The sequence below is a fragment of the Mustela nivalis genome (assembly GCF_964662115.1).
Source record: "Mustela nivalis genome assembly, chromosome: 1".
Taxonomy (NCBI): Eukaryota; Metazoa; Chordata; class Mammalia; order Carnivora; family Mustelidae; genus Mustela; species Mustela nivalis.
In genome coordinates, this window is record NC_139020.1 from 185,019,102 (window position 1) to 185,042,612 (window position 23,511).

Sequence of the window (23,511 nt, forward strand, 5' to 3'; positions counted from 1 at the left end):
TTCTAGATCTCTCAATGTAATGCTTAAGCAATGTGGTTGTTAAACGTTTTGTTGATATGTTTTCTTCTACTGTTTCATTTTTAGGAGTCATTTTCAGTAGAAAAAAACATATCGACAAAGAAAAAATTGTCTCAGAAAAATAATCTATTAAAATGGTCAGTCTTGCATAAACGATTTCATGATCTTAAAAATTAAGCTAAGGCTGAATCAGTTGTAATTTTCTTAAGTAGCGAATTTAATGTTCCATACTTGTTAGCTTCCATCCATATCCATCTTTTTTAGTTCGGAAACATGACACTTTGCATGAATCATACCTTAAACAATGTTACATTTTTGTAATTTTAGTAAGAATTCTTATCTTTAAGTATGAAAGTTTAAATTTAACTTAGTAGTAGTCATATTACAAGTGTCATAATACCATTAAATGCTTCTAATTTCATCTGGCAAATCCTGGGAGAAATTTCTTTGCAGAATTGCTATGCCCTGATAAATGTTTCTGTTTTCCAATATTAATAAGAATTATGAAGCAAAAATTTGCTAACATGGACTCAAAATTAAAAATCAGTTGTTCAAAAAAGGATTTTTTTTTAAAGACTGTTAGGCAGAATATTCTAAGAAATTTCTATCTCCCCAACTGATAATTCACTAGAGAGATTTATTCAGGAGTGTGTGTTTTCTTAGGTTTTACCTAAGATAAGAATTCCTATAGAGATAACTCTTTACACAGTCAGGAACAGAATCAGAAGCAGCAGCAAGTACATGGGAAACATACATTTTTCAATTTATACTTCCTCATGGTTCTCTTGGACATCCTCTGGAACTGCTTCGAAGACTGAAGAATTTCATCCCCTAGAAATTCACACTGTTGAAGCTCAGCATGTCTTTGGGCCAATAACTTCCTGGATTTATCTGTCACTGTCTCTATGAGGTCATCCACCTATGACAGAGGCAAAGAAATGTAGCCATATGTGGGAAATCCTTGTCAAAACCAACGGGACAGTGGTTTTCCCTGAGAGACAACTTCAGGAACCAGCGGACATTTTGCAAATCCCAAAGTATTATTCTAATTCAAGTCCTAGCAAACAGAGCTTGAAAAGATGCATTTACCACCCAGTGGTAAAGACGATCTAAGTTCTTCTCAAAAGAAGCCTTTGTGCATGCCTTCATTTTAATTGAATTCACTTAATATTTATTAGGCACACAGCATCGTCCTAGGTGCCCCTAGCAATCCTTTAGCCACTCTCAGGATGCCCCCTACTAACATTACTTCTTTGTGCTAATCATTAATTTCATCCCACAGCCCTGCTGTCTAGCAGGGCTGTGTATTCAGTTAAATTTGCCCCTCTGTGACGCTTCTGAAACACAAAGTAAAAGCCTTTGTCCACTACCTGCATCTGAAGTTTTCCTACTGTCAAATCTGATTTTCGGAGGATGTTTTCCATGCTATGTTTCTTTTTTCTAAGTGCTGGAAAGTGTGATCTCTTTTTTGATGAATACGGAACCTATCATAAGAATGCAAAAACACATCAGATTAAGAAGTACCGACGTTATTTCTGTGACAGTGCTTAAATAAGAATTCTCACCCTTTGCACATTCTCGTATAAACTGAACATTTGCCACATAACAATGTTGGGCTGGAGAGCATATTCATATTATTCTCCACGCCCCATGTATCTCCTTTGTGCCCAGAGCTCTCTTTGAAGAGATCTATAGGGTGCAGAGAAATGAGATTGTCTGGTTCTGAAAGAATATATAGTGCCAGGAAAAAAGCAGGTCACTCACAAGGGGAAAAAGAAGAAATTGCCTCTGCAGCCGCTGAGCACAGTGAGAGTACAGGGCTGCGGAGGACCAGTGTTCCAGAAAGCTCATTATCACTGCATCTAGTTGTTAATTTGGTCTCTTTTCTGCAGGTTTCCTTATTTTCGTGGCAGACATGTCTCCAAACATAAAAAGAAGGCTCTGGGTTCTTTTCGCCCCATGCCTGATACTTCTCCTGTCGTCCCTGGCTTGCTGCTTCTAAGTACCTGTCTTAATAGTGTTGCTATTGGAAATCATTCCTAGGTCACGGCTCCCGGCTAATAGGCCCCTTTTAGACTTACTGGGTTCACTCTTCCTTCCCCTTGTGCTTAGTGACTTGCATTGAGACTGTTGCGAAACCGACACAAAGTAGGATGTGGGACCACATCTGGGACTTAACCCCATGTCTGAGTTTACAAATGAGTCTGCTGACCCACCACTCTGCCCTGCCAGCTCGCCCAGGCTCACATGTCACTTGCAGGACCCTCCCCAATCCATCTATATATATAGTTGGATTCCTCTTTTTTCCTCGCCCATAAAACCCAGTACTTTTTCCTACTGATCAGTTACCACATGGGGGTAATTCCTAAGTTATTTCTGTGTTTGTTGAATACCACTGTTCTGGAGTCAAATGCCTAGATGGTGCAGGAAGGTTGTATAAAACAGTACCAGTTGTGGCTTGTGGTATACTGGAGACAATGTGCCTCTTGCCAAGGGGCCAGCTTCTGCATGTCTCCTGCTCTTATCATGAGGAATTGTGGGCCTAGTGTTTCTAAATCCTATTTTTCAAAAGAAGGCTTAAAGTCCAGATTTTTAAAAAATAGTCTCATTTTTAAATGTGACCGATTAATGCAAACATGTTGTTAGATCACTCTGAGAGCTAAATAAAACCCTTCACAACCTTTTAAGTCTTTTGCTGAACAGCAATCCCACTGTTAACCAGATGTATCCATTTTTTTTTCTTTTTTGGTCAGTGGTATTTGTGTCCCAAGAATTACTTCTCTACACTGAAGTCATTTCTATCATCCTCCACAAGTTTTAAGGTTTTACCTTTTCCACATAGATCTATATATAACCCAATAGGAATTAACTTCTATATATGGCGTCAGATGGGGATCAAATTTCTTTTTTCCCATATGAACACCTACTTGTCCCAGTGCCATTTATTCAAAAGGTTAGCCTTACCTCAATGCCCTGCAGAGCTGTGGTTTAATATCTATTCCCCTTACTAAATCATAAATTTCACAGGCCAGGAATATGTCCATTGGATCACCTTTAGAGTTACCAAATCTAGAAATTGCCCAGTATGTAGTAGGAATACAGTAAATGTGAACCTGTCACACAAAAAACAAAATTCAAAACTAATATTGGTGCCTTTTGACAATGATACTCTACTCCAGAGGCCCTCTGTTCAATAGAACTTTCTGCAAATACAGAAATTTTCCTTATTGGCTAATACAACAACCACAAGCCACATGTTATTATCGAGCAACATGAAATGCAGTTAGTGCAACTGAGGAAGTGAACTTGAATTTTAATTAAATAGTCACATATACTTAGTGGCAACCATTTTGGATAGTACAATTAGTATTTAGCATAAAAATTAAGAATAAGGACTCTAGAACCAGATCTGTCTGGATTTGAAACCTGTCTCTGCCACTTATCTAAGCAAATTATTGAACCTCTCGGTACCATCCCTAAAATAAGGATAATATTGCTACCAACCTTTTTCTTTTCTTTTTTATTTTTTTTTAATTTTTTAAAAAAGATTTAATTTATTTATTTGACAGAGATCGCAAGTAGGCCGAGAGGCAGGCAGAGAGAAAGAGAGAAGCAGGCTCCCCACTAAGCAGAGAGCTGGATGCAGGGCTCGATCCCAGGACCCTGGGATCATGACCTGAGCCGAAGGCAGAGGCTTAACCCACTGAGCCACCCAGACGCCCCTCTTTTCTTTTTTCTTTTTTTTTTTTAAATATTTTATTTATTTATTTGACAGACAGAGATCACAAGTAGGAAGAGGCAGGCAGAGAAAGGGGGAAGGAGGCTCCCCGCTGAGCAGAGAGCCCGAAGCAGGTCTCGATCCCAGGAACCTGGGATCATGACCTGAACAAAGGCAGAGGCTTTAACCCCCTGAGCCACCCAGGCGCCCCTCTTTTCTTTTTTTAAAAAAGATCCTATTTTTAAATAATCTCTACCTGCAACATGGGGCTCGAATTCATAAATCCGAGATCAAGAGTCCCAGACTCTAACGACTGAGTCAGCCAGGCACCCTTATTGTTACCTACCTTATAAAACTATTGTAATTATTATCTGGGTTGAAATTTCCAAAGTACTTAAAATTGGAACAAAGTCAGCTCTAAGTAAATGTTTGTCATATTCAAAAAATAATAATTCAGGCGATTAAAAAAATGGGCAGTTTAGGCTGAAGTTTACATTTGCACAAATAAGGATACTCTTGGTTTGGACGCTCTTGGATTTTCTACTGTCACATGGTCTGTACCCGTGACTATCTTTTAATTTCGATTATAATGAAATAAAATTAAAAATTCAACTTTTTAATTGCACTGGCCACATTTCGGTTTCAAAAGTTACATTTAGGGTGCCTGGGTGCCACAGTCAGTTAAGCATCTGATGCAGGGTTTCAGCTCAGATCGTGATCTCAGGGTCATGAGGTCAAGCCCAGCATGGGGCACAGGGTCTGCTTGAGATTTTTCTCTCCCTCTTCCACTGCACCTCCCACTTGTGCTCTCTCTCCCAAATAAATATAGCTTTAAGAAAAAAAAAAAGTCACATGTGGTTAATGGATATTGGCTAGCATATACTTCACAAGTTTCTACCTAGCAGTGCTGGTCTAGTGAATTTCTCTCCATGCAGTGTGTGTCATTGACCTGATGCTGATATACTGACTTGTTACCTGAATAGCTGAGACGTCAGTATCCTCCACTGTTGCCCCAATGATAGTAGAAGCTAAACCATTTGAACTCAGAAGTAGAGGAATCAGACCTGGAAACCCTGCTTGCTGTGTCCTCAGGTCTTGGATAGGAGGATACAAGCAGCAGCAGGTATGAAGGCTTTTACCTTCATGAACTTGGCCTTTACCATACCCCCAAACATCAACTTGTATGCAAGCCTTTAGAAGTGAGTTTGTTTTAGCACTGTACCTTTTGCAGTCCTGAAGGAAGGGACGTCACCGATAACCGCTTGGTGGTCCTCCTGGCCCGGAGCAGTGTATTTCCTCGGGTTATCTCCTCTGTCTCTGCTTCTACAACATCAAGTTGTATAGTCGCTTGGAGAGAAAGGAGGGGAGAAAAACCTGTAAGGATCTCAGAGATAAACTTTTTCTTTCTTTCTTTCTTCTTCTTTTTTTTAAATTTTATTTATTTGAGGGAGATCGAGAGAGAGTGGGGCCTGGGCGGGGGTGTTGTGCAGAGCAAAGGGAGAGGGAGAAGGAAGGAACCAAAGGCAGACACTTAACAAACTGAACCACCCAGGCGCCCCACAATGATAAACTTTCTTATTAGTATTCCAAAAAGACTGCATCCCATGCTGCCTCAGTGGCTTTTTCCCTTCAGGTTAAAGATTAAAAAATGACTTTGCTTTTTCTAATCTTATACTTTTTCCTAGAAACATTCGCCTTTTCTTGTGGTCGTGACCTCAGGAGTCCCCAACCTGTTCCGGCAAGGTGCTTACGTCTCCTTCAGACTTCAGTTTTGCCCTTTGTCACTTTTTCCTTTAACTATTGTGGAATTAGAAAAAGTAACCCTTTCTTGTGTAAGATGATCCCTTGAGTACTTGTTACTGATTGAAGGAGTGTTTAAAGTGACTCATGCTCTAGTGATGTGGCTGAAGGCTCTGTCATCACATTACCACAATCATTGTTTTTCTCATTTTCCAGGAGCCGTGTGAACCCCGGCCCCCTAAATATTTTTCTTTATATCAGTTCAGTTCTTAACACAAAAAATGCTTTTATGAAGGTAACTTTAAGACACCAGCACAAATCAAAAACCGGTGTCATAAATGGGCATTAAAATTAATATGGTAAAAACAAAATGTCATTGCCCGTGGATGGCACTAAATTTGAGATTATTCTCCTTTTCATTAAAAAAAGAGGTCAGTAAATGAGGCTTTTATTTCCTATTGTCAAAAAGATTGACAGGAACATTGGGGAAGAGGTGTTTGCTATTCCCTCTGTGCCTTCCTGCTGTGCTCACACCTCCAGCCATCTTGTCTTGCTTGGGGTCCATTGATAAGGACTTCACTAGAAGTGGTGGCTCCTAATCAGTGAATGGGGGTCTGCCCTCAGAGCAGGTGAACACCCCAGGACTCTTCCCTCCCCCTGCCCTCTGCTATCCAGCTCTTCCCCAGATCTTACAACTACTACCTATGAATGCTTCTCCCTTTCCTCCCCACCCCCACTGCCACAACTAACTAAGCTACTATCCTTCCTTGGCTGAATCAATGTAGGAGGCTTTTTGCTGTTCTCCCTGCCTCATCTATGGCCCTCCTCCCATCCAGTCTCCACTCTGCAGCCTGAGCTATATTTCAAAGATGCAAATCAGATTGTATAAATCCCCAGCTTGAAAGTATTTGATGCTTTCTTAGCAAAAAGTTAAAAATTCTTAGGAGAAAGTTAAAAATTGTTAATGTGACTTGCAACACCCTAACTACCTTATTCCCCAGCCTTTCCCTGGCTGAATTACTTTCATTTCCTTATTATACCCTGTGTTCTCTTAATACTCTCCCTTCCTCCTGGAAAACTCTTCCCACATCTGACTCTAGTTGTCCTTCAAATCTCAATTGAGTTGTCCCTTTTTGGGGCAGGCCTCTCAGGGGTAATGATCAGCCTAATGTTGGAATGTCCCTCCATGAGGTCAGGGACTATGTCTGTTCTATCTGCTACTCTATGCCTAATTGTGTGGCAAACACATAATAAGTATTCAGCAAATATTTGTTAAAAATTGCAAGGGTGTATGGGGAAGAGCCACTAACTTTGGGCTATAGGTGAGAGTGTCGTAATGTTAGAGCTATGTCCTGAAAGACAGGTTTCCTGAAGAAATCTTGGTGTAGAGATTGGTTAGTCCAACTAAGAGGAGAAAATAAGCCAATGCACACAGAGGAGGAGGAGGAACTGATCCTGTTTCCTGCTAGGCTCTTCAACTCTACAGCCTTCAGTATAGAAACACACCATTTTTGTTATTGTCAATGAAAATAGACAGGTGAATCTATACCAGCTAATTGCTAGATGCTTGGATGCTAGCATTAGTGACTACTTTTTCCAAAAAGGGGGGGGGGCAGTTGAAAGAGTCATCAGCCAGCTGGGAGTCGTTAGTTTTGGGAGGGGGCTTGTTTTCTGGAAAAAATACTCACTAGGTATGCAGCCTCATCATTGTGTGAAATGTGGGATCACATGTGGATTCCCTACAGGTACTAGAAGGGCCATATTGGTTTCCTGACGCTGTCCTATAAAAAACATTAAGAAGCTACACAGGATATTTAGGGCAGTGAATTTGTCCTGTATGACACTGTAATGGTGGATATAGGACATAACATGATGGGTTTGCCATATTAGGGCAAGATGTTAATAATGGATGTGGGTGGGGTAAGGAGAGAGGGTATCTGGGAAATTAATCTTGTATCTTGTGTTCAATTTTTCTAGGAAACCTGAAACTGATCTAAAAAAAAAAAATCAAGTCATTAACTTAGAAAAGCTATAGGGAAGAATGTGAGTTTTAGTGGTATTGTTAGTCACAACTCAGAGGACACCCCCACCCCCAATAGCATTACTACCTTGCAAAAAAGACTTCAAGTTAACAGTTCAAATGCTGATTCTTCCACAAGGTACACAGGAAGTAGATACAACAAAAGCAAATGTCTGGGGTGCCTGTGTGTCTCAGCGGGTTAAGCCTCTGCCTTCGGCTAAGGTCATGATCTCAGGGTCCTGGAATCGAGCGCCGCATCGGGCTCTCTGCTCAGCAGGGAGCATGCTTCCCTCTCTGTCTCTGCCTGCCTCTGTCTACTTGAGATCTCTGCCAAATAAATAAATAAAATCTTAAAAAAAAATAAAAAATAAAAGCAAATGTCTGTTATGACTTACAAATCATAAATTTTATTCATAGAATTCTTCCCACACCCTCCACTGTTGGAAAGTAGCTATTTGAAAAGCTGCATTATGACTTTTTCCAGAAATAAAAGAAAAATCCCACTTTAGTTTAATTTTTTAATGTGTATACATTTAGCTGTATATGTGTATATATGCATGTTTAATAAAAAGTGGCTTCTATTTAATAAAAATAGAACAGTTAGACCATGAAGTGGACTGGGAGGGACCTCGAAGACAATGTAATTCAGAACTTTTAAAAATGTCTGTACAGGCAAGTCACCTGGGGCAGATTCTGACTCAGTAGACCCAGGCAGGGCCTGAGATTCTTCTCCCAGGAGAAGCCATACTTTGGGGTAGCAAGGAAAGTCTCCTAACTTCACTATTCCTCTTGGCCTTGACACTTAAGGATAAATTGCCTTTGATTACCATTCTGTGACAGCTTTCTTGTTCTTGGTTTTGCAAATAACCTGGGGGCTGGAAGCTCCTTGACAATTCTGGGAAGAAGGCTCTGTGTGTTGGAAAGAAAGGATTCCTTTTGGTTAGTGGAGACCCCTCTGCCAACACTTGCCCACTTGCTTCTCCATTTGTAGGACAGCACCCTTCCCAAAACGGTCTTCACTTTTCTCATCACATTTTTTCTTTGGTTTTGCTGGCTTTCATGAAATTCCATGTCACTATCAGCAGATGATTCCTCTTTGGGGACCAACACATTTTGTTTTACTAAGTTGGTGGACACGGCTCTATGCCACCTGAACAAAATAAAGAAGAATTCGTGTTAAGGAGATTGAAAAGTCAAAAACAAACAATTTAAATTATCAAAACCCAAACTTGAGTTGTGAATAAGTGATCCAATTCCAAACAATAAAACTGAACACCAAGAACCAAATTACAGACAAACAAAGCCAAAGAAACTCCTCTGTGTTTTATGATCCAACTATGATTACGCGAACTCTGGCCACTACCTCATTCTATCCTCATAGTTCCGTAAGAAGTAGGCTATACTCTCATCTTCATGGCACTAATGAGTTAACTGAAATGTAGAGAGGTTAACTGACCAAGCATAGAAGGCAGATCTTAACCCAGGTCCCTGACTGTTAGAACACATATTGGCAAATTGGTAACTTCTTTTCAATGATGGCTAGATGTCGTTTTTGCTGGGTTTGGTGGCTTTCAGTCTAATCATTCACTCATTGAAATTGAAAGACATTTGGATTGTTTCTAGTTTGGACCTAATAGGAACACACCCATAAACATTTGTGTATAGGTTTTGGTAGGAAGATGCATCTTCATTTCTCTGGATGAAATCCCAGGTTTTATATTATGTTATGTTATATTATGTTTGCAGTAAATGTAACATATTTCTAATATGGATTAAAATAAACTCATAACTATTAAAAAATGTTCTTCATATGCTACCTAAAATATCTCAAGTACTACCAGTTGCACATAGACCATCCTCCAAGAAAATACTGTTCTAAACTAGAGCTAAATCCTTCAACTTCTCTGTAATTACACATGGGAGGTAAATTAGAAGACCTCAGTCACTGGAGTTAAATGGTCTTATTCAAACCAGCACCAGACTTTCTAGCTGGGTCATTTGGCATGTTATTCAATCTCTTATAAGCTTAGGTTTTCTCATTTGAAAATGGGTATACTGTTTTTAGAAATGTGGGCATAAAAAGAAACAATTCATGGGCTTGGAACCTAAAAAATAATAGCTTTTATTAATATATGGATCAGAAGAGTGAAGAAAAAGAGTAAAAGGCAAGAAGGGAGTTCAAACAGACGGTCGAAAGAAAGGGGAGAGTCTGTTGGCTAGCCAGCCCACCCTTTTGAGACTGAACATAGACCATCTGCCAATTACACACACACACACACACACACACACCAGGGGTGCTATTCATTTACTCATCATAGTGTCTAAGTTAACTATAACTCTCTAGATGACGGCAGTAAAGAGTCTTGAGGATGGAGTGCCATTTTCTAATTTGCCCAAAGACCATTTATAGTCTAGGATTAATCTTCCCTAGAGCCCTGCAAGAATCATTTAATAAAGCCATCCATTTCTACTACCATAAATACACACACACAGCTCCAAAACCATGGTAATACAACTTTAGGAGGCTCAAGAACCCCAAAGGCCATCCACTTACTCCCCCAGTTAAAAAGTTCAACTCTAAGTAGTCTGAATCTTTAGAATGTATTTCCTAGGGCATCCCCTCCACCCTCATTCCCGATTTATTTATAACATAGCTAACGAAGGTGATTTTGCTCGGAGGCCTTGGAACAGAACTGTAACAATTTCCGTTTTGAAAAGAACCCTTCCTTTCTTAAGTTTTTAAGTATCTCCATTGGTAATGAATGTAATTTGTACTATTGCTTCCCCCTTTAAACTCTTTTTCTTATTGAAAGTGGAACTCTCAGCAATATTTCATTTTGTCCGTGGAAGTTCAGAAGTTTGGTGTTGGAGGATTCAGGCCTCATCAAAACACCTCATTTCAACATGTCTGGTAAGAAAGAAACCAAAAGAAAATGGAAATTAAATCATCTCACTGATTTTCCAAATTAAAATATATAATGTCGGAGTGCCTGGGTGGCTCAGTGGGTTAAAGCCTCTGCCTTCAGCTCAGGTCATGATCCCAGGGTCCTGGGATGGAGCCCCACATCTGGCTCTCTGCCTGGTGGGAGACCTGCTTCCTCTCTCCCCGCCTGCCTCTCTGCCTACTTGTGATCTCTGTCTGTCAAATAAATAAATAAAATCTTAAAAAAATAAAATAAAATAGATAATGTTTGGAGTATTTCATTGCCTGTCTTTATAGCTTTTCCATTGACAGGAAATACCAAGTTTAAGACAGTTTTAACATTACATTAAAGAGCACGTACAGCGTGACCTACAGTTAGTAGATATCTCAGTGCATATTGCTGGCCAAGAGAACAGAAAGCATTGATCATGGACTCATCTCAAGGGATACACTATGGAATTTTCACAATCTTAGCACTTGCACGGGACATGTGATGTCTAAAATTCTGAGACTGCACTTATTTTCGCATCATATGCCACATTAAAACGCAAACTCAGGTGGAAAGGAAAGCTTTCCCCCATTACGATTACACTCATAAAATGAGGCTTCCATTGTGTCACTAGGTTTCCTGACCAACGTAGCGATGTGGTGCCTCCCCCACCACCAATCCGTTCAGAGTGTTCATTTCTAAAGGCAATGCTGAAAAACAGATGCTAACTTTTCTAATCATCACAGTGACTATCGCTTAATGCAAAATCCCAAGAATCTCGCTCAACAGGAAAGAAAACGAACCCCATTGTCCTACCTTTCAATTCCCCTCCTTTTGAACGGGCCGTTTTTCTTCCTGGGTTGCTGGAGTCTTCGGTACTGGCCGACTCTTCCACAGGCACCCTTGAAAGACTCGGGAAGATACTGCTGAGGGTGGTCCATTGCTGTGAAGTCCTGTAGCTACACCTGTAGCAGCTGTTTGGGATTTCTCCAGCTCTTGAGCTCCCAAACGACAAAACAAAATCATCAGGTACCAGAAGGCCCTTTTAACCTCTGGGCTGTTTTGGGGGGGAAAATATGTAGGACATTTTTGGAATCTCTTTCTTATTCCCTTCTAGGTGTGAGAGACATCATTTGTGGGACTGGCCCTGTTTACCAACCTCAGAGAGGTTGGGAATGATGCATTTTACAGAGTGCTGGGAAATTCCAGTTCGCTTTGTGGAACACGTGCTCTAGATTCCTGGGCAAGGCAAATGCAGAAAAGTTGACCTGAGTTTCTATCACTTGGGTTAGTAATAAAATAATCATACACCAACTGACTATGACATTCGGATGTGCGTGTTTGAATCCCAAAGAGGAAAAAGGCTTGGTAGAAATTCCAGTGATCCCAGCTTCTGTTAGATCTCTCAGCTAGAACTGATGAATACTCTCTCGGCCTGGGGTTGGGACACACAATAAAAAAAGCCAGTTGTTATTTGGGTGTCTCATAGTAGACCCCAAGGCTATTTTATTATGTCACAAAATTGTGTACTGGTCTCTCAAGGCTGAAAAAGTTGAGTGCCTGGTCCATCCTTCTAACTTACCCCATTTCCCAAAGAGGAAATTCTGGCTGCAAATTCTTCTCACCGCAAGGTGGCAGCAGACACTAGGATTTAGTCCCATCATGCTCAATGGCGTTTTTGAGTTTTTTAGCCGGAAGGAACTGGATATTGAGAAAAGAAAATTCTAGAAAAGTGTGGGAGAGAGATGCAAGGATTACCCCGCTTTTGGGGTTTGTCCTCATCAGTAATCTGAAGCATACTTCTCAAACTTTCATGTGCACACGAACTACCTGAGGGTTTTATTAAAATGCTGATTTCAATATAGGAAGTCTGGCGTGGGATCCAAGAATTTGCATTTCTAATAAATTCCCAGGTGATGCTGATGAAGCTGGTCCACAGACCACACCTGGAATAGTGTAAGAAAGAGCTTAAAATAGTCAAGAATGAAGTGTATTACTTGGAGGGATTAAGACAGTTCTTGTTCTAGCCCCACTGTCAATTCGCTTACCCTATCTGTGCTTGGTTTCACATCTGTGAACTCGGGTCACTAATACCCAAGTCACTGGAGAGTGGGTGCAGGTGGTCTTTTGAGAAGCAATAAAACACAGCATACCTAATGTGTGTTAGCCAAAAGGGCTTGTGGTTCTACCTGGTCTGTTTTTTCTCAGCTGTTGGCATTCCCAGAGGGCAATAAATAACAGGTGCTTGAAAGAACAAATGAATGAGCATTTTTTTAAAACTATGAGCCACTTATTTTCACTGGAATAGTTGTCTTTTTTTTTTTTTAAGATTTTATTTATTAATTTGACAGAGAGAAATCACAAGTAGACAGAGAGGCAGCCAGAGAGAGAGAGAGAGGGAAGCAGGCTCCCTGCTGAGCAGAGAGCCCGATGCGGGACTCGGTCCCAGGACCCTGAGATCATGACCTGAGCCGAAGGCAGCGGCTTAACCCACTGAGCCACCCAGGCGCCCCTGGAATAGTTGTCTTAATTCTGTTGGATTTTGTCAAATATCTGGATGAATGCAATTAATTCTATATTAGGAAAAGAGAGTGGATTTTTATTTGTGTCCATATGTCTGGTGTGTGTACATGTCCATGAGGGTGCAGGTGTGTGCGTGTGTATAACAGACAGCAACATTTGCTGGTTTGGCTTCTGTCACAAATGGCACAGTTTCTCCAAGGCATCCTGGAGCAGCTGACAGAGCTAGTGAGTAGAACAGAGAAGAAAAGCTAGGACACAGCCAGAGAAGCAATTTGAGCCAAATCTGTTTTTAAATTCTAGCTCTGCCCCTTATAGGATGTGGGTGCTTGGGCAGAGGACAAAACCTCCCTGGACCTCCATTTTCTCATCTGTAAAACGGGGAGAGTCACCACTGCCTCCCAAGAACGCTTTATTCATTCTCTGACAATTACTTGAATGCCTACGGGTGCCAGTGTTATTCTAGATGCCTGGGATGCTGGGAAACAACATACCCAGAGTCTCTGAACTGATACAATTTACAAGGCCATGATGGGTGAGGGTAGCCAACAGATAAGAAACCAAATCAACTAACTTCAGCTAGTGGTAAGGGCTATGAGGACGACAGAAAAGGATGTAGGTGTGTGAGTTTTCACATCAGAAGAGGAGTCGGGGAAGGCGGGCCTGCTGACGAGTCACTGAGCCTTAGAACTGAACAAGGAGACAGTCGTGTAAAGATCTGACTGTCCCAGGTAGATGAATCAGCAGACACCAAAGCCCTGAGAAGGAGGAAGTGTGGTGTCTTTGAAAATACCTAAGGTATAGTGGTTGCAGCAAAGCTAGGCAGGGCCAAACCTGCTGGATTCTACAGAACAAAGTAAAAATTCTGGTCTTGATCTGTATAGCAATGGAGAGGTGTTATGGGTTTTTAAAAAAGCATTTGGACATAACTGAGTCGTGGGAAAATATACATAATATAAAATTCACCGTCTTAACCGGTTTTAGGGGGACAGCTCAGCAGTGTTATGTATAGTCACATTGCTGTGCAAAATTGCCACTGAACTTCTTCATCTTGCAACACAGAAACTCTGAACCCATTCAACAGTAACTCCCTATTCCTGCCTTCCCGCCTTTCCTCCCCCTGCCTCCAGCCTCAGGAAACCACCATTCTGCCTTTATGTCTCTATGACTTTAATTAGGGCTTTTAAGTAGCTAGTCATTATATATGTATTCTGTGCAAAGGGGATTCGGCCTTGAACAAAGCAACTAGGATCTCTGCCCAGGAATGACATCCTGGTAGAGGAGAGAGACACCAAACCTCTTAACAAACAGATAAAGCACAGCCAGCACTGAAAAAGAATGCTGTGAAAAATCTAGGAAGAGACGACAGAAAGCTAGAGCGTAAGTGGGAGTTTCTGCCACAGCGATCAAGAAGGTGTCTCAAAGAGGTGACATTGAGGTGAGACATTTCACGTTGAAAAGGAGGCAAACTAGGGTAAATTCTGGGAGAAAAAGTAGTCCAAAGGTGGAAAACTCCACCTTTGGAGTTTTCTCAGATGGGTGGGAAACGGGACATGTTTGAGGCCAGAAAGGAGACCAATGTGGTAGGAGCACAGGTGACAAGGGAAGGCAACATTATGTTTGTGTTTTATTTATTTATTTATTTTTAAGATTTTATGTATTCATCTGAGAGAAAGAGAGAGACAGAGAGCATAAGAAAGGAGGAGTGGCAGAGGGAGAGGGAGAGAAGCAGGCTCCCCACTGAGCTGGAAGCCTGACTACTTGGATGGATCCAGGGATCCTGGGATCATGACCTGAGCCGAAGGAAGACGCTTAACCATCTGAGCCACCCAGGCATCCCTATGCTTGTGTTTTAAAGAGAGTGTTCTGTTAGCTTGGGAAATGCATTGGAGAGGACAAAGTATGGTTGTCAAGAAGCCATTGGGCAGGCAAGTGGTCCAGGCTGGAGATGGTGGCGCATAGGAGCCAACTGAGATAGAATGGTATAGATTTAGGAAAGAGCTGGGGGATACAATGCTGGAATGAGTGGAGTCTGGGGATGGGTGAGGAGAGAGCAGAACATAGAGCCTGGGCAATCAGGCTGTGGCAATGGTTCAAGTGTGAGACTGCGGTGGTTTAACGGCTTAGGGGTTACTGGAAGCTAGAGAGAAAGGCACCAATGCAAGAGTCCCTGATACACCTTCTTTTCAACTGTCCTGCCTGGGGTATGGCTTGGAATCATATCCATATGGTCATTCCCTGGACATTTGTAAATGATCCTCTAAAAAGCCGAAAAGACGGAGCAGGGCAAAATCTAGTCGAAACACCGTCTTTATTGTTCCCAACATTATCCTTCTATTGAACATAATCTTATTTAGGGAACCATAACAACAGTCCACTCCTCTTGAGGTAGCAATGGACTGAAACCACTAAGTCCGAGACTGCCAACATGAATGCTTGTAGGCACCAGTCAGGGGAATGTGAGACGCTGTGAGACGCAGCAGGAAGGGGTGGGAGCTGTGGCAAACTGTGGGGTTCTGGGCTGTAAAAATACTCCTAAACTTCAAATTTCTAAGAGTCCTCGTGCATTTAGCAATGCGATCTGCAGGTCTAATTGAGCCTGTGGGTGACCTATTTGCTGTCCCAGGAGATTTTTTAATGTCAACTCTCCGTTCAGTCAGCCAGATCCTTCCCATCAGTGGCCCTAAAGCTGATTTCCACCCCCAATTGTAATTTAATGTATTGACTTTTATCTATTTCGAGTTTATCTTTGTGTGTGGTGTAAGAGAATGGTCGAGTTTCATTCTTCTACACATAGCTGTCCAATTTTCCCAGCACCATTTATTGAAAAAACTGACTTTTTTCCAATGTGTATTTTTTCCTGCTTTGTTGAAGATTATTTGACCACAGAGTTAAGGGTCCATATCTGGGCTCTCTACTCTGTTCTACTGATCTATGTGTCTGTTTTTGTGCCAGTACCATGCTGTCTTGGTGATCATAGCTTTGTAAGTAAAGCTTGAAATCAGGCAACGTGATGCCCCCAGTTTTGTTTTTCTTTTTCAACATTTCTTTAGCAATTTGGGGTCTCTTCTGATTCCATACAAATTTTAGGATTGTTTGTTCCAGCTCTTTGAAAAATGCTGGTGGAATTTTGTTTGGGATGGCATTGAAAGTATAGACTGCTCTAGGCAGTATAGATGGATAAAAGACCTCAAGCTGAGGCAGGAATCTATCAAAATCCTAGAGGAGAACATAGGCAGTAACCTCTTCAACATCAGCCACAGCAACTTTTTTCAAAATATGTCTCCAAAGGCAAAGGAAACAAAAGCAAAAATGAACTTTTGGGCCTTCATCAAGATCAAAGGGTTCCGCACAGCAAGGAACCCTTACAAGATTTACGTAAATGACAGAACAGACAAAGGGCTGATATCCAAGATCTATGAAGAACTCCTCAAACTCAACACACACAGAACAAATAATCATGTCAAAAACTGGGCAGAAGACATGAACAGACACTTCTCTAAAGAAGACATACAAATGGCTAACAGGCACATGAAAAAATGTTCATTATCATTAGCAATCAGGGAGATTCAAATCAAAATCACATTGAGATGCCACCTTATACCAGTTAGAATGGCCAAAATTAACAAGACTAAAAGAATGGCCAAAATTAACAAGACTAAACAACAAGTGTTGGAGAGGATGTGGAGAAAGGGGAACCCTCTTACACTGTTGGTGGGAATGTGAATTGGTACAGCCACTTTGGAAAACAGTGCGGAGATTCCTTAAGAAATTAAAAATAGAGCTTCCCTAAGACCCTGCAATTGCACTCCTGGGTATTTACCCCAAAGATACAGATGTAGTGAAAAGAGGGACCACCTGTACCTCAATGTTCATAGCAGCCATGGATGCCCTTCAACGGATGAATGAATAAAGAAGATATGGTCCATATATACAATGGAGTATTATGCCTCCATCAGAAAGAATGAATACTTAACTTTTGTATCAACATAGATAGGACTGAAGGAGATGATGCTGAGTGAAACAAGTCAAGCAGAGAGAGCCAAGTATTATATGGTTTCACTTACTTGTGGAGCATAAGGAGTAACACAGAGGACATTGGGAGATGGAGAGAAGTGAGTTGGAGGAAATCAGAGGGGGAGACAAACCATGAGAGACTGTGGACTCTGAGAAACAAACTGAGAGTTTTGGAGGGGACAGGGGTGGGGGGATGAGTGAGCCTGGTGGTGGGTATTATGGAGGGCACATATTGCATGGAGCCCTGGGTGTGGTGCATTAAGCAATCTGGAACACTGTAAAGAAATATTTAAAAAAAATAAATGTATTGACTTGCATTCTGTTGGCTTTTGGCCAATTATTAGTGTTTTTGAATTTGTAAATAACTTGTAAGCCCTCTGCAAACTTGATTAGCAGAGATTCTGGGTCTTATTCCAAGTATTTGAGGGATAAACACATAGAACAGGGCAAGACAATATACCTTGGTGACCCGAGGTCATTTTTAAACTGAATCTTTTTGAAAATGAATGAGTGTAGCAATCTGAACACTTTTTGAAGAGTTTCCACGAATTCTGGCACCTCAGATTTACCAGGGTTTGAGAGGCCTTTGCATGGAAGATGAAATGGGGACATTTCGTCCTTGTTCAAGCAAATCTCCTTATTGGAGATTCTGTCTTTTTGAAAGAAGGTGTCACTTTCCTGATGGGTTAGCAAGAATTATGTCATGAGGAAGTGTACACAGGGTGCCTAGAGACAGAGTGTTTCCACAGAGAAGAGTGCTTATCCAGACTGTTCTACTCCCTAGAAGACAGAGAAAAGAAAGGCTGGAACAAAGTGTCTCTTAAGAGGCAACAGACTCAAGTATACAGTCCCCTTTTTTCATTTGCTTTTTGTGTTGGCTGCTGCCTCAGTCTGGAATCTCTTATCACATAACTTTGAAATAATCATTTGGTTTGCTTTTACTTTCCTTCCTAGCTTCTCGGGATAGGTCTTAGAAGCTGCCAAGTGCTCTGGGCTGTGCCACATTGGAAAGACTACATTTTAATTAAAATGTCTTCTCAGATGCAGTTAATATGAGTATAAATCAGTATAAGGTCTCTGGAGGGTGATTTGGCAATATTCACCAGCGTTTGAAATCGCCATGTCAGAACCAGCAGCCTACCTCTGGGAACCTACTTTATTGAAATGCCCACACAATAATGTAGGTTTATTTGTAGTAGCAAAAACGAGTGGCAACCTACATGTTCATCAATAGAAAATTGATGGACCTCATACAGACATTGGAGCCATTAAGGAAGAAGGGCAAATCTATGTGTTCTGATGTGTAAGTAAAAATGTCATCTAGGGTAGACTGTGGAGTGGATACAGGACGTCCTAAAACTGTGAACTCAAACCAGTCCTTAAAAAACTTTCTCCATATTCACATGCAAAGAGGTATAGAAAATTCTGGAAGAATATGTACCAAAGATTTGACAGTCGTTATTTTTGGAGATTGAGAGAGGAAGTGGTGGTAGGGTAGCAGAGATAGGAATGAGGAGATTAAAAATTTGTTACTTTATTTCATATTGTCTGATTTTCAGAAAATAGTGAGTATGGCTTACATTTATAATTTAAAAATCAAACCCCAAAATTTAAAAATCAGTTACCCAAATATTGAATGTGTAATACTAAGACATTAAGTGTTTTTTTTCTGATTATTGCATGGATGGATTTAATAAAATAACTCAACTGATGAACTTAACCATTTGTTTTAGAAGCAGTCACTTTGAGCACTGAGTAAAAGCTAAACTGTCATTATTGTCCAAAAAAAATCATGTAAATATGCTTAATATTCTAAGAATAAACGATGGGTATCTTGAAACTGAAAAAAACTCTCTGAGATAGTCTCTAATTTCTTAGTTAGGAATCATTCAATTTGATATTTTCAATAAAAATAAATAATAATATTTTCAAAAACAATAGCACATTTCTATAGCTGTACTGTCCAACATGGCAACTACCAACCACTTATGGATATTACCCACTTGAATATGGCTAGTCTGAATTGAGATATGCCATAAGTGTAAAACACTAGATTTTGAAGATTTCATAGATTTAATATAAACTATCTTATTAACATTTTAAAATGTTGATTACATGTTAAAATGAAAATACTTTGAATGCATTGAGTTAAAAAGATATAATATTAAAATTAATTTTAACTTCTTTTAAAAAATCTTTTAAAAATGTTATTACTAGGGGTGCCTGGGTAGCTCAATGGGTTGAAGCCTCTGCCTTTGGCTCAGGTCATGATCCCGGTGTCTTGGGATCGAGCTCCACATCGGGCTGTCTGCTCGCCAGGGAGCCTGCTTCCTCCTCTCTCTCTGCCTGCCTCTCTGCCTACTTCTGATCTCTGTCTGCCAAATAAATAAATAAAATCTTAAAAAAAAAATGTTGTTACTAGAGGGGCACCTGGTTGGGTCAGTTGGTAAAGCATGCAACTCCTGATCTTGGACTTGTAAGTTTGAACCTCATGTTGGATGTAGAGATTACCTTAAAAAACAAAAAAAAAGTAAGAAATATATATTTTTTTCAGTTTAATTTGTTCTTTTTTTTTTTTTGGTCTTTTGGGGAAGATTTTGGTTTTAAACCTAGGATCATGAACTAGAGACTCTCAATTGCACTTGGCTTACAAGATATTTTGAATATCAGATTTTAAATAAAAATATTCATTTTAGGATACTCACAGAATACAAGAACATCTGACAACTCAGTCCACATCCCATATGGGCTGAGTGGTGGCTTCCTCCATTTAGGTAGAACAAATTTCATTTTCACCAGAGTCCCCACTATTCCCAGATGTCTTCTACCCTGCACTTGACCCTTTATTTTACACTCTCATTAAAAAAGTTCAACCAGTTTTTTTCAAATATCTTCTTGTCCTTGAGTAAAAAGATGTAGCCTCCCAATTTCTATCATTTGATGAAGTCATATGCCAGCATTTTAACATAGCTTGAAGTATTATTTTCACAATTACTCCCTATGACCCAACATGGGACTACCATCAATTTAATCCTTTCTATTTTGATTTATTGATTTAATTGCAGAAAGTGGAGAGTTTATTTTGGAACTATTCTGACTGGAAATGCATAATAAAATGCCAACTCTACTCATTTAAATAACAACTAGGTGGATGGGTTGATTTATGTTCTGAAAATTATTTTCTTCTTTTCTAGAGATTATTCTATGTTCAAGGTATTAATCTGTGTTTCAGAAAATACTGTTAGTGAAAAGCTTAGTATTCCTAAGTTTCTCAGCATACAATATGCATTAAAGAAAGTTTAGAAATCAATTCATTCTTTAATGTGATTATAATGAGGCATCATCGAATGCAGAAGTCATTGGTGACACAGCTCAAACTGCAGAACTGAATAGAAAATCTGAACTAATGAAATGACATCTATTTAGCTGCAAGTTTTCAAATGCATACAGTGTCACAAAATAATAAAGTCCTGATGAGTAGGTCAGTAGGATCTAACCAATCTCTTTCAATTAGCAAAAAAAGAATAATCTTATTCACTCATTTATTCACTTTTTCATTCCACAAATATTTATCACATGCCCACTGTCATCACGACACTGTTCTTGTTACTGGGGACACAGCAGGGAACAGATGAAAGTCCCCAATTTCATGAGGTTTGTTTTTGGGGTAGGAGGGAGGAGGCAGAAAATAAAATAATATATGACATTTCCTGAGCTTGGAAGTGCATGCAGCAGTGGCAGACTTGCTATTTTTGTGTAAGGGTGTCCTGGGAAGACCTCTCTCCTACAGGGACATTGTATCAGAGTCCTGAGAAACCGAGCAAATGGAACATGCAGATATCTAGGGAAAGCGCAGTTTGGACAGAGTATAGTAAGGGCAAAGGCCCTGAGGCAGGACCTGCTTGTCTGTTTAAGGAACATAAAGGCTCATATGGCTGGAGCAGAGGGAGTTAGCACAAGAGTTGTAGAACACGAGCCAGGAAGATACCAGGGGACTTACCTGTTGTGTGGGGCCTGAAGGCTGGCCTATGAACATGGCTTTCACATGGTGTGAGATGAAAAACTGTTAGAAGACTTTGAGACCTGTACTCCTGAAACAAATAATGCATTATGTTAAAAAAAAAAAAAAAGAAATGAAATGGAAAAAAAAAAGACTTTGAGAAAAACAGTGATGTCACTTGATTTCAGTTTTAGCACATCGTCACCCCAAGTAGCTCAATCGTGTCAAATGTGCTAATTAATATGTTCTTCCATAATTACCTGTAACAAATTACCACAAACTTGGTAGTGCCTTAAGACAGCAGAAATCTTTCTTACAGTTCTGCAGTTAGGAGCCTGACATGTCTCACTGGGCTAAAATCAAAGCGTTTGGCATGGCTGTTTTTTCTCCTGAGTCTATAGGGTAAATCCATTTCTTTGTCTTTTCCAGCCTCGAGAGGCCACACACATTCCTTGGCTCGTGATTCCCTTCTTCCATCTAAAAAACCAGCACATCTCTTCTGATTCTCTTCTTCCACCTCCCTCTTCCATGTTTAAGGACCATTGTGATTACCATGGGCTCATCTAGATAACCCAGGATAATCTCCCATCTCAAGACTCCTAATCACATTTGCAAAGAAAGTCCCGTGTACCATGTAAGGTAACATATTCAGACTCTCTGGAGGATAGGAAGTGGACATCTTTGGGGTGGGGCTGTTATTCTATCTAGTGTCATACTTTGCTAAATAACCATAACTCCCCACCCCAACGCATATACCTAAAGCCAAACAGGATGCAAATTTCAACGATGGAGAACAAATTTGGAATAAGACTTTGAAATGCTATTCCAGAGGGAAATTGACAAGCAGAAATTTATGAATTTCATCGTTCAGAAATTACCAGATCACTTTTTTTTTTTTTTAAAGATTTTAAGATTTTAAGAGAATGTATGTCTGTGAGTAGGGGGAAGGGCAGAAGAGAAGCAGTCTTGGTTCTGAGCAGGGAGTCTGACATAGGACTCCACACAGGGCTCAGTCCCACCACCCTGAGATCACAACCTGAGCCAAAATCAAGAGTGAGATGCTTAGCCAGCTGAACCACCCAGGCGCTCATCAGATCACTTCTTACATGGAAGAGCTCCCTGGTGAACTAAAGCACACATTTGAAGCAAAAGGGACTTTGTTGGCATAGGACAGAGGATGGTGAAAATATCTATGGCCAGAAAGAGACTTGCAAACCTCTTTAGAGACATGTTCATGAAATAATGGAGAGTCAAAAAGCAGCAGCAGCAGTAAAAGCATCATTAATTATCCAGCACTTCAGCCCATCAGACAAAAAAGTGCAGATGCTGGCAGATGGAAGCGGAGCCTATGTACACAGAATGGTAAGAGCTGGAGAGATACGGCAGGGCATGGATTGCTTTGTTGCTCCTCCTGGATACATCACACCCCCTGTTAGATGGGGTGCGCCTGGGCTGTGGGAGAAGAAGGAGACATGGGTCCTAGTTCATCACTGTGTCAGAGCTTACGTACATTCTCTTACTGTGAATGGCCATTGCCATATTTGCTACGTTTTGTCGTATGTTGCAAAAAATGATTACCTAACAATATCTGGCTACCTCATAAGCACTCAATATTTGCTTGACCAACTAAATCAGAATGGAATTTTAATTGGGGAATGGAGAAACAACAGGACCTGAATTCAGGACACTATTTTAATCTCTGATTTTCCAAAGAGGTTTTGGGACTCTAACCTTACTCTGCCTTCCCTAAAACATCACTTTTACCATCAGGGAAAGGTCCAGCTGAAATTAAAGGGTGGGGGAAAACAAATAAAAAAGAGGGGAATCTAGAAAAAGAGAGTCAAAGTCAGCCAGCTCAGTGGGACACATAATGATTTTTGTCTCAGAAGGCATTGTGACTTGAGCATTGAGTCATTTCCTGGCACTGCAGAGTTAGACACACATGTATAGGACACTGTCATCTAGAGAGCCATTTTTTACCCCGAATTTTAGGCATTGGGTCTAGTTAAACTGATAATGGCTTCATGTGAAAAGAAATCTTACATTTCTTATGAGAGTGAATGACAAAGCTTTATTAAAATAATGGTCCATAATTTAGATCACTTATCTCTTAAATACAGTGATCTGCTCCCCACCTCCTGCTTGCCCCAGAGGGGCTTCTTATCAAGCCACAGTTGACATCTAGCTTCTGAAAAGATGAGTTGCTTGCCCAAGTGGTCATGTGGTCAGTCAGATGTAGAACTGGTATCTAAGTCAAAGTTAGGCTTGATTCAAAAGTTCACTCCCGATTTGTCCCTCTCCTTTCTTCCCAGAGCTATTGTTATAGCTTTGGTGAGGGCTTTCTCAAAATTTGAAATTCTGAGGCTTTTTCCAGTTTTTACCCCAAAGAACTCTACTCTGAATCATGAGCTTATCTTCCTCCTTTAAAAACATCTAGCAAATGGGGGGTTCAAATCCTGCTGCCATTTATTAGCTGTGTAATTTCAGGCCATTTGAGCTTTCTTTCTGTGTCTTAGTTTGGTTTTGTGCATCATTCAGATGATAATAGTAGTATCCTGACCCTAAA

The 23,511-nt window shown here is 40.4% G+C and overlaps 1 protein-coding gene and 1 pseudogene across 2 annotated transcripts in view; one reads left to right on the forward strand and one right to left on the reverse strand.

The window, feature by feature from the left end:
- Positions 1 to 441: 441 nt before the first annotated feature.
- Positions 442 to 11,349, reverse strand: LOC309862824 (uncharacterized protein C3orf49; the record flags this gene model as incomplete). The annotated part of the gene is made up of 5 exons (XM_082727144.1): positions 442 to 937; positions 1,389 to 1,502; positions 4,959 to 5,083; positions 8,324 to 8,646; positions 11,225 to 11,349. The coding sequence occupies 5 exons, from the start codon at positions 11,347 to 11,349 to the stop codon at positions 740 to 742; spliced, it is 885 nt and encodes a 294-aa protein (XP_082583270.1). The 3' UTR covers positions 442 to 739.
- A 10,838-nt stretch (positions 11,350 to 22,187) lies between these two features.
- LOC309862106 overlaps positions 22,188 to 23,511 on the forward strand; it is a 65,915-nt pseudogene continuing 64,591 nt past the window's right edge. The window contains exon 1 of the transcript in view: positions 22,188 to 22,307. The product of the transcript in view is annotated as an uncharacterized misc_RNA (transcript). The remainder of the gene's footprint in view (positions 22,308 to 23,511) is intronic.